The 12,115-nt window shown below is 37.0% G+C and overlaps 1 protein-coding gene across 2 annotated transcripts in view; it reads right to left on the reverse strand.

Annotated features, from left to right (window-relative positions):
• Positions 1 to 12,115, reverse strand: part of dock2 (dedicator of cytokinesis 2) — a 103,902-nt gene that overhangs the window by 91,267 nt on the left and 520 nt on the right. The window contains exons 2-11 of one of the 2 annotated variants that reach the window (XM_039654900.2): positions 10,941 to 11,024; positions 9,601 to 9,641; positions 9,424 to 9,479; positions 7,969 to 8,065; positions 7,457 to 7,605; positions 4,975 to 5,110; positions 3,236 to 3,393; positions 3,060 to 3,141; positions 2,348 to 2,483; positions 2,180 to 2,255 (exon numbers count right to left, since the gene is read on the reverse strand). In XM_039654900.2, coding sequence (XP_039510834.2) covers positions 2,180 to 2,255; positions 2,348 to 2,483; positions 3,060 to 3,141; positions 3,236 to 3,393; positions 4,975 to 5,110; positions 7,457 to 7,605; positions 7,969 to 8,065; positions 9,424 to 9,479; positions 9,601 to 9,641; positions 10,941 to 11,024 — 1,015 coding nt within the window. Of the gene's footprint in view, positions 1 to 2,179; positions 2,256 to 2,347; positions 2,484 to 3,059; positions 3,142 to 3,235; positions 3,394 to 4,974; positions 5,111 to 7,456; positions 7,609 to 7,968; positions 8,066 to 9,423; positions 9,480 to 9,600; positions 9,642 to 10,940; positions 11,025 to 12,115 lie in introns of both variants that reach the window. The other variant, XM_039654898.2, reaches the window with a different exon arrangement.

Here is a 12,115-nt window from a genome sequence, read left to right on the forward strand (position 1 = left end):
TTCTCTCGTAAATTCACATTAATAAAAATTTTAAGAAATAGTTACATACAAATGAGTGCATTTACACACACACACACACAAATATATATATATATATATATATATATATACACACATGTATACAAATATATTAATATATATACACTGTACACACAGACATTTAAACAAACCTTTATGTTAGATGCAATTAATCGACAGCACTATATATTGCAGTCTTAAGCACTATTCGCACAGGATTAGTATTACCTGGGGACCACGTGTGAATTTAAATCACAAGCGAAGCCTGTGATTTTACTCAAATTTACTGACTTATCTCCCGGATATGATGTCATTAGGCTAATAGGTCATTAATACATGTAAAGACAAACTAGAAATAGAAAATATCATAAAAACTCAAAATTAGAGTATGACAAAAAGCTAAAATTATGATATAAAATGATTATTGGCCTCGAAAAAAATTAGGTTTTCACTAAGAGGATCGGAAAAACAGTTTTTAATGTTTTTTTTCTTGACTATGTTGATAAGTATGTTTGAATAACGCCACTACTTTTGTTTTCCTTTTTTACATTTTTGCATTATTATTTATTTTTAAGGTGTAGAACCATCTCAAGGATGATCAGAAGAAATAGAGAGCACCAGAGTTAAATATATGAGTGTCACAGCAAAGGGTCTGAATACTTAGGACCATGTGATATTTCAGTTTTTCTTTTTTAATAAATGTGCAAAAATGTCAACAATTGTGTGTTTTTCTGTCAATATGGGGTGCCGTGTGTACAATAATGAGAGGGAAAAAAAGAACAGCTGCAAAATAACAAAAAATGAAAAAATGTACTTTCCGTATTCAGTCATTAATACATGTAAAGACAAACTAGAAATAGAAAATATCATAAAAACTCAAAATTAGAGTATGAAAAAAAGATAAAATTATTATTGAAATTTAAAAAAAAAATTAGGTATTCACTAAGAGGATCGGAAAAACAGTTTTTAAACATTTTTTTCTTAACTATGTTGATAAGTATGTTTGAATAACGCCACTACTTTTGTTTTCCTTTTTTTAATTTTTGCATTATTATTTATTTTTAAGTTTTTCTTTTTTAATAAATGTGCAAAAATGTCAACAATTGTGTGTTTTTCTGTCAATATGGGGTGCCGTGTGTACAATAATGAGAGAAAAAAAAAAGAACAGCTGCAAAATAACAAAGACTGAAAAATTTACTTTCCGTATTCAGTCATTAATACATGTAAAGACAAACTAGAAATAGAAAATATCATAAAAACTCAAAATTAGAGTATGACAAAAAGCTAAAATTATTATTGAAATTTTAAAAAAAATTAGGTATTCACTAAGAGGATCGGAAAAACAGTTTTTGAAAGTATGTTTGAATAACGCCACTACTTTTGTTTTTCTTTTTTAAAATTTTTGTATTATTAGTTATTTTTATTATTTATTTTTAATGAATTTGGTTGGAGGTTTATGTTTGTAAGTATTGTTTGCATGTTCGGGCGTCATTCTCCAAATTGGATGGTGAGGGGTAGGGGACTGTGAGTGTGATGCATATTGTAATAATCAATAAAAACAAACTTTGAACTAAAATGATTATTGTAACAAAAAATTTAATTATGAGAAAAAGTTGAATTTATGCGATTATGACTTTTGATCTCGTAATTATGTATTTTAATGTCATATTGACATTTTAGCATTAAAATGTATTGCAAATATCATTTGAATAGACAAAGTTATAATACTTTCGATAATAAGAACAACGGCAACCATGTAAATGTAAATAAAAAGTTAATTAGAAATGTAATTTAAAATATATAAATATAAAATATATAGTAATATACAAAAAAGTAGGGGACTGTTTATTGAAGGTTTCTTAAACTATGACAGATGTGTTGGATGGATGACAGATCTTTGGGTCAAATATGGACAAACTCAGCCATTGGGTTAAATGTTTAAATTACATTTTTAACCCAACATTTGGGTTTGTCCATATTTGACCCAAATTTGGGTTAAAACAACCCAGTATTTTTTTAGAGTGTACTGTGTATGATTCACAGAAAATGAAAATTGTGTGAAAATTGATATCAAAACTCAATTACAACAGGGTGAGCAAACAATGAGAGAACGTCCTGGTTTGGCTGAACTATTCTGAACAGGAGACGAGAAGAGACTTACGGGTGAAAGGGAATGAAATACTGCTTCTCTTCGTCACATTCTGCCTTTCCTTTGATGATGTCGCTGATATCCATCACTGCCAATAAACACAGACACACAGATATATATCTATGTATGCATCTCTATGATGAATGCAGATCAAATGAGATGATTGAACCTGATATTTACCAGCCACACCAAACGGCCTCCGCAGGCCCGTCGTACATTTCTTATGATGAGCGTCTTTCAGATCCATACGGCCCACGCGCACAATCTGACAGATCAGATAGATCTTCTCTCGGTTCAGGTCTTTATTCCCCAGATCCTTGACGGAGAGAAAGAAGAGAGTCTTTCAGTCTCCAGGACATCAAAACACTAAATCAACATGTATTTGTAATATAAATGCTCCCTTATGAAAGCCTGTTTCCATCACAATTACATTATGACATAAAATGTGAAAAATCTGGCATAATATGACATAATTATGACATAAAAGGTCATGTTAATACTTTAAAATTCACATCTATGACATAAAAAGTCACAATTATGAGATGAGAAGTCAAATTATGAGATTAAAAAGACATCATTATGAGGAAAAAAGTACAATTTATGAGATTAAAAAGATCATTATGGGGGAAAAATCCAAATTTTGAGATTGAAAAGTCAACTATAACTGTAAGTCAAATTTATGACATTAAAAATAACTATAAGATGCATAACATTCATGAGTGTAATTCTTGAGTCATAGTTCTGAGAAAAAAAAAAATCAAAATGGAGAATTAAGAGTCACATTTGGGAGTCATAATTCATAGATAGTCAAATTTGAGATTAGAAAGTCATATATAAAACATTTACCAAAGCATGGTTTATTTAGATGTGGCAGACACATTGAGTGACTTACAGTAAAGACCACCTTCAGACTGTTGAGCATCTCAATGTCCTTCGGCAGACCTTTATCTCCCCATCTGACCAGATAATTCTCACTGCAGAGAGAGAGAGAGAGAGAGAGAGATAATGGTGTTAACAACAAACACCTGTTCGAGTCAGAATTCAAGAGAGTCAGTGTGTCCGACGCACCTGATGTTGGTCTGTTTGTTGGGGTCATACAGAGACATGAAGAGCTCTGAATCCTCCCCGATTCGGCACACAAAGTTACGCACAAACACATAGAGGCTGTGTGTGGGAGAAGACTGGATCCGTGCGGACACTCCGGAATGATCCATCTGAACGTTGGACTGCACAGAGAAAACACATGAAATTATGTAAAAGAACACACTACTACTACTAAGGTGTTGCTATGTGGTTGCTAAGGAGTGTCATTTGGCACTTGATGGGTTGCTAGGGTGTACTGAGTGGTTGTTAGAGTGCCTGGACGGTTTCTAAGGAATCATTATCCAGCTGCTAGGGTGCCTGGGTGGATACGAAGGTGTTGTCAAGTGGTTGCTAGGGTGTCTGGGTGATCACTAGGTTGTTCTGGGTGGTTGTGAAGGTGTTGTCGAGTTGTTGCTAGGACATTATTAGGGAGTTACAAGGGTGTCCGGTGATCACTAGGTTGTCTGGGTGGTTGTGAAGGTGTTGTCAAGTGGTTGCTAGGGTGTCTGGGTGATCGCTAGGTTGTTCTGGGTGGTTGTGAAGGTGTTGTCAAGTGGTTGCTAGGACATTATTATGGAATTACAAGGGAGTCTGGTTTATCACTAGGTTGGCTGGGTGGTTGTGAAGGTGTTGTCAAGTGGTTGCTAGGACATTATTATGGAGTTATTAGGGTGTCTGGGTGGTTGCTATTGCACCTAGGTGATTGTGAAGGTGTTGCTAAGTGGTTGCTAGGCCATTAATATGGAGTTACTACAGGGAGGTTGCAAGGGCATCAAGGTAATTGTGAAGGTGTTGCTAAGTGGTGACTAGGCCATTATTATGGAGTTACTACTGTGTCTGGGTGGTTGCTAACGTATCTAGGTAATTGTGTAGGAGTTGTGAAGTGGTTGCTAGGACATTAAGGAGTTGCTAGCGTGTCTGAGTGATCGCTAGGTTGTTCTGGGTGGTTGTGAAGGTGTTGTCAAGTTGTTGCTAGGACATTATTAGGGAGTTACAAGGGTGTCCGGTAATCACTAGGTTGTCTGGGTGGTTGTGAAGGTGTTGTCAAGTGGTTGCTAGGCCATTAATATGGAGTTACTAGGGTCTCAGGGTGGTTGCTAGTGCATTAAGGTAATTGTGAAGGTGTTGCTAAGTGGTGACTAGGGCATTATTATGGAGTTACTACTGTGTCTGGGTGGTTGCTAATGTATCTAGGTAGTTGTGAAGTGGTTGCTAGGACATTAGGGAGTTGCTAGGGTGTCTGAGTGATCGCTAGGTTGTTCTGGGTGGTTGTGAAGGTGTTGCTGTGGCATTATTGTAGTTACTAGGGTGTGTTGCTAGTGTATCTAGGTAATTGTGAAGATGGTTGCTGGGGCATTATTATGGCGTTACTATGTCTGTGTGATCGCTAGGCTGTTCTGGCGTTGCTATGTGGTTGCTAGGGTATTGAGCTTTTGCTAGTGTGTCTGGGTGGACGCGAAGGCCTTGCTACAGTAGGTCATTATTATGCTGTTGCTACGGGGTTCTGGGAGATGTTTAGTTTGATAAGTGTCATAAGGTTATAGTGAGCTACATTCACAGCAGACTTGGACCTTGAGGAATGTCGAGCCATGGGATCTCATTGCTTTAGTTTGTTCAGCCATCCTGAACATCTAAAAAAGTCTCATTAAAACTACCAACTCTGTGATGCTCATGAGAAGTTTCATTCTGACGGTTCGAGCATTAAATGAAAGTGAAATGAGAACCTGTTCCTCTTTAATTCGCTCTGTGATCTTGACCGTGGCGTCCTCGTGTGCTCGGAAGAGGCTGATGACGCTGGCTCGCTCGGGGTCGAGGATATTCCCGTCAGCATCCCGAACAACCACATCCAGCTCCAAGATCCTGGAGGCAGAACAACACTTGATTGGACTCATCTTTGAGAGGTTGTACTCGCTCACATTTACATGATTATTCAGCACACACACACACACACATGCTTGAAATAATCTGACTGATGTGTTCTTGCCCGGAGCTCTGTGAAATCCTGTGCTCCCATGATGCACCTCAGCCATGATGTTCTTCGTTTCATTAAGACTCGCTCTTGCACATAACGTACAGCAACATTCAAGCTTATCACTGGCATGGATTTTGCTTTGATCTGTATTTTGTTTGGTTAATCTATATTTCATTCTTTACTGAAGACAAGAGTCACTAACGGAGTAAGAACAAGGAAAGTAATGACATTTAAGCAATAAAACAAGGATACAATGTTTTACAGGTAGGTCTATCAGGAGAAATTTAATCAAATAATCAAATATTAAATAAAACACTGCATAGTCTTCACTGTATGAACTAGACTAAAGGATCAAGTCAGAATCACGTCGTTATTTAACGGATATCACGATTCTCCCACGATTCTGAACAGACGACTAAACAAAATAACATGTAATTTACTTTTGCAACACCATAGCAACCACCCAGAACACCCTAGCAACTGCCAAGCAACACCCTAGCAACCACCCATAACACCCTAGCAACTGCCTAGCAACACTGTAGCAACCACCTAGAACACCCTAGCAACTGCCAAGCAACACCCTAGCAACCACCCATAACACCCTAGCAACTGCCAACCAACACCCTAGCAACCACCCATAACACCCTAGCAACTGCCTAGCAACACTGTAGCAACCAGCTAGAACACCCTAGCAACTGCCAAGCAACACCCTAGCAACCACCCATAACACCCTAGCAAATGCCAACCAACACCCTAGCAACCACCCATAACACCCTAGCAACTGCCAAGCAACACCCTAGCAACCACCCATAACACCCTAGCAACTGCCTAGCAACACTGTAGCAACCACCTAGAACACCCTAGCAACTGCCAAGCAACAACCTAGCAACCACCCATAACACCCTAGCAACTGCCAAGCAACACCCTAGCAACCACCCATAACACCCTAGCAACTGCCTAGCAACACTGTAGCAACCACCTAGAACACCCTAGCAACTGCCAAGCAACACCCTAGCAACCATCCATAACACCCTAACAACTGCCTAGAAAGACCGTAGCAACCACCTAGAACACCCTAGCAACCGGGTGGTGAGTTTTGCCTCTGCAAGCACCACTTCACATTTTCTTCTGGAAATGTACATTCTAGTTGTTAATTGCTGCAGTTTATTTAAAATTTGAATGAGTGAAATATTAAATGACTCATTCATAAATACTTGACTTGTTTTATTACGAGATAAATTTGCATTTTTGAACAAGCCACATATTTTTTACAGTCACTTGTCGCCACCTACTGGTGTAACGATGTAATCAATATTATCATTATTTGCAGTGCCTTCAAATAACAATACTTTCTATGCTTTTTCTATGCAATACTTTTTTAAAGTTACTTTCTAAAGGTGATTTACTCAATTTTAAACACTACCGTAGACATTAGTGTTTATATCCGATATATAAACCTTTATCCCAGTTCTTCTGAGCTAATATAAATATTTGTGACACAGAAATACAGTAAAACATCTGTTCTCTCTGGATCAGTGATTTAAACACAGATTGTACATTTTCCAGTGTGATTTTGTTGAAGGTTTAATAGAAACCGGTGCAATCGTTTTCGTTTAGGAATAAAATCGTATGGGTTTTTAAACCGAGCTCGCGATTTTTCAATGATTAATTGAGCAGCTCTAGTATTTTTGAATCCTTATTTAAGCAACAAAAGTTATTCAGCCAAGAGCAGAGCTTAATTAATTATGTTGTGAAATTGACAAACGGCAGCAGGTTTATTAGGCTCCTGTCACTTTAAGACTTAATGCACAATCCAATATATTGACTGATAGACATCTGATTTTCTCCTGTTTACATGCATCCACCAATACTACAAATATATAACATGAGAAAACAAGAATAAAGTCGAGGCAGGTTTTCCCCGCAGTAATTCATTCCCGTTCAGGTGTCAGAAAGACATTGAGGTCTGTTAATTAATTCCTTTATGATAATGTACAAATTAACTAATAGCCCAGAGCAAATCACAGAAGCTATGAGTAGAAATTACACCAGCCGTCTGGATCCCATTATTCTTCTTTTGATCAGATCTGTTATAAAGGTAGTGTTTTTTTCCTCAATAATGTATTTGTAGATGATAATGCCATAATATTGTATGATTACTTTCATAATGCCATTGGCATGGTCAAAAATAAAGAGACATGGACACAAATAGAAGAGACACTTGAAATATGTACTTATTTCCGTAGTCGATCTTTGAGGTGACTTTCTGTTTGAGTTCCTTAAACTCGTCACTCGGCAGCGTCCCGGACAGCAGCTGGGAACGCCACTCCATTAAATCCCACATCAGCCGCTGGACCTGACTGAAACGATCCTTCTTACTGGACTGCTGAGAAACAAAGACAATCACTGATCAGAACGTTCAGGTTGTGCTAGGGTGACCAGATGAGATTGGCTGAAATTTGGGACGGGCTGCAGGCCTACTATGACACAGCCTATGATAAAAGATAATGGGCCCTATTACAGCGATCTGAAACGCAAGTATCTTTGTGGGCTTTTAAATTCAACAAAAGAAAAAGTTCCAAATGGTTCTTCTAAGGCAGCACTACAAAAAGCCCGTTTGAATAAAGAACATCTTTTAAAAATATAAAGAACCTTTTGTGTTAATGAAAGGGTTCCGTGGAAGTTAAAGGTTCTTTGTGGAATCCTGGACACCTTGATTTTTAACACACACATTTAAATGTCTTACCAAATAGAGCTGTTTCCAGATGGTGCCCCATTCTCTCAGTGTGGTGGTCACCTCCTTCACCAGCGGCATCTCAACAGAGGTAATGACCTCCTCATCTCTACGGATGGATGGATGGATGGATGGAAAAACAGTCAGTAGATAGATAGTTGGATGGATGGATGGATGAATGGATAGGATGGATGGATAGAAACGGTCACATATATATATAGATGGATTAAAGGATGGATGGATGGATAGATGGATAGATAGATGGATAGATGAATTAATTGATGGATGGATGGAAAAACAGTCAATAGATAGATGGATAGATAGATAGGATGGTTGGATAGATAGGATGGATGGAAACAGTCAGATATATAGATGGATTAAATGGTGTATGGATGGGAAAACAGTCAAAAAAATAGATAGATAGATAGATAGATAGATAGATAGATAGATAGATAGATAGATAGATAGATAGATAGATAGATAGATAGATAGATAGATAGATAGATAGATAGATAGATAGATAGATAGATAGATAGATAGATAGATAGATAGATAGATAGATAGATAGATAGATAGATAGAAACAGTCAGATAGATAGATGGAGTAATTGATGGATGGATGGAAAAACAGTCAATAGATAGATGGATGGATGGATGGATAGGATGGATGGATAGAAACAGTCAGATAGATGTATAGATAGATAGATAGATAGATAGATAGATAGATAGATAGATAGATAGATAGATAGATAGATAGATAGATAGATAGATAGATAGATAGATAGATAGATAGATAGATAGATAGATAGATAGATAGATAGATAGATAGATAGATAGATAGATAGATAGATAGATGGATAGAAACAGTCAGATAGATAGATGGAGTAATTGATGGATGGATGGAAAAACAGTCAATAGATAGATATATAGATGGATGGATAGATGGATGGATGGATGGATGGATGGATGGATAGAAACAGTCAGATAGATGTATAGATAGATGTATAGATAGATAGATAGATAGATAGATAGATAGATAGATAGATAGATAGATAGATAGATAGATAGATAGATAGATAGATGTATAGATAGATAGATAGATAGATAGATAGATAGATAGATAGATAGATAGATAGATAGATAGATAGATAGATAGATAGATAGATAGATAGATAGATAGATAGATAGATAGATAGATAGATAGATAGATAGATAGAAACAGTCAGATAGATAGATGGAGTAATTGATGGATGGATGGAAAAACAGTCAATAGATAGATGGATGGATGGATGGATGGATGGATGGATGGATGGATAGGATGGATGGATAGAAACAGTCAGATATATGGATTAATTGATGGATGGATGGATAAAACAGTCAGATTCAGAGAAATATAATATAGATAGAGGGAAAAACAGATAGATAGGTATATAGATGGATGAATTGATGGATGGATGGACATACTCACCCTCTCTTTTCGATGATGACTTCCTTAAGCACTATAAAGTTGGCAGGAAATGCTCCCTTAAATAAAGGAAGAAAGTAAATCAGTCGGCAGGGAGTAGAGGAAGTTCAGCTCAGATATTCGGGAAGAGAACATTCTGCTCTTGTACAAACACTACCAAACAAATATGCATTTACTCACTTTTCTCTCTTTGTTCTTGATCACGTAACCTTTATACCATCCTGGAACAACACCACACTGGATTATATTTCAGACAATTTATGAGAACATTTCTATAATCAAGTCACCCTTAACCCTATGGGGTTGTTCGGCCCAAATGGACCCGAAGAATTTAAATAAAAAAAAATTACAAATCACAGCTTCCTCGAAATGGTCCGAAATTTTGTGACTTTGTTGGTATTTGGAATTTGAACACCCAAAAAAATTGGGGACAGGATGTGAATAGTCTAAGTGGTTGTAAAAAAAAATAATGGAAAATTAATGGGAAATTGGCAAAAATACTGAGGTTTTTTTGTGCGTACAATCTACAAATCAGCCACGATCTTGAAAAAAAGCACACAACAGTGAAGGGGTGAAACAGACACAGACACACACACAAACACACTTTTATACACAAACAGACCAAAAAATTCAGATTATACATGTGTTTTGCATTTTTAAAATGCTCGGTTTGTCCACCAAATGGCATCCATCTAATTTCAAAAATTGCTTTTTTGAGGCCTAGGCTTGACTCTAAAATGAAATGCAGCTTTAAAAAAAATGTTAAAAATATTTTTTTAAAATATTTTTTCTATTATGTTCAATGGGGGGAAATTTCGTCATAATTATTGCACTAATACTAATTATAATTTTTTTTTCTTTTTGAAATATTCTCAAAACACCAAAAAAGAAAAGAAAAAATATTCTAAAAAAACGAGTAAAAAAATTTTTTTAAATATGAATCCCGGCCTTTGGGTCCATTTGGACCCGAACACCCCGAGTGCGACTCTGAAACGAAAAACCCCAGAGGGTTAAGAGTCTTTTACTATGAAGAGCTGTGTTCACACTTGTAGTTCGGTTCGCTTTCAGTTCGCTTAGTGTTCACACTGACATTTTAACACCGAACACGAGTAAAGAATCGCACCTGTAACGAAACCAAGCTGAAGAGGTGATCTCAGTGCGGTTCCAAACTAATTCTGGTAGAGTTCATTTAAGGTGAATTCCTGTCCAATGAATGTTGAATTTGTTTAGTACAAATTTTGGCTCAATTGCAAAAAGGCCAGTGTGAAAGCAAGCCACAAAACATCAACAGTGTATTTTATCCGAAGCAAGTGAACCAGCGGACTGTCCTGGTGTGAATACACCCAATAACAGAGCGATCGCACCAGGGTACGTTTTAATCCAAAACAAGCAGTGTGAACACACCCTAAAACCCCAATAGAGCATGCTTATAATTTCCATGCATGTACACTTTGAATGCAATATAATTCCCTGTTAAATGCATAAACCAAAAGTAAATGCAACATCCCAGAATCCCTCACCTTCACATGACTCCTGTATGTGGACCGTGTCCCCGACGGCCAAGGACAACTGCTTCTCCGCTTTGGCGTTGAAATTCCACTTAACTTCAGAGAAAATACAAATTGCATTTTAAAAACGCATAAAGTCACAGTTTGGATTAATTTCTCAAGTGATGCCCAGCAGAACGAGATCCTTTAAGAAACTGTCCTCAAACACTTTGCTTTCTTCTTGTCTGGTGAGAAAATAAGTCACAAAGCACAAACGCTGCAGGACGACACACACTCTGAACTTTAATTCTTTAGCCAACATCAATGACATGGATATGTTAAACTGCACACACACACACACACACACACACACACACACACACTGTATTTCTGCAAGTATGTGTTCGTTGGCCTACTTCCTCTCAGAGCAGCTTCCTGTGCAACACCACACACACACACACACACACACATAGATACACACCGCCATCAGCATGTTTACAATTAAAATAAATTTCAATAAGCAATTCGTATGCATTTACAGCACACGAGCAGAAAGCTTTTTATAATTTTAGCATGTGCAATATCCTCGTTTATTCACTATACTGATCTAGAAAACTGCCGACCACAGCAAGTCAGAAGTCAAAACACTTTCAAGACTTTTTCGACATTAACAAATAAAGTTACTCTAATCAGCGTCGCCATCTCAAGCTCTTCCTGGACGCTTCACACACACGAGCAAAGTGGATTTCAAATGTCATTTGCGTGAAATATTTCAACCAAAGAGGCTTAATGAAGTTCTCGCGTGTTTGATTTAATTCACTTTGTCTCGGATGTTTCTTGAAAACACACAAAATCAGTGTTATTTTAGTGCAATTCATATTTAGATGAGTTGAAACTGAGATCTCTGACTTGTGATTGCAAATTTGAGCACATTTTGAGACATTAGTGAGATGAAAGATGGCTTTCTCTTCTCATTGCGGTCTATGAAACACAACCAAGAGATCTCAACTCACGCAGGCATCCTCTAAAAGTGAAATGTTGCTCAATCTCGTGAAAGCACATTCGTTCAGCAAACAGACTGAGAAGGCAAACGCTTTAGACTGTAATAAGTGAAAATGTGCTGACGTTCAGGTGTGTTCAATAACTTTGATCAACCATTTTTTAATGCATTTCTAATGGAAATCATCATAAATCGGAATTTTTACAGG

Source organism: Pimephales promelas, chromosome 9 (genome assembly GCF_988280905.1).
Source record: "Pimephales promelas chromosome 9, fPimPro1.hap1.1, whole genome shotgun sequence".
In the NCBI taxonomy this organism is placed as follows: domain Eukaryota; kingdom Metazoa; phylum Chordata; class Actinopteri; order Cypriniformes; family Leuciscidae; genus Pimephales; species Pimephales promelas.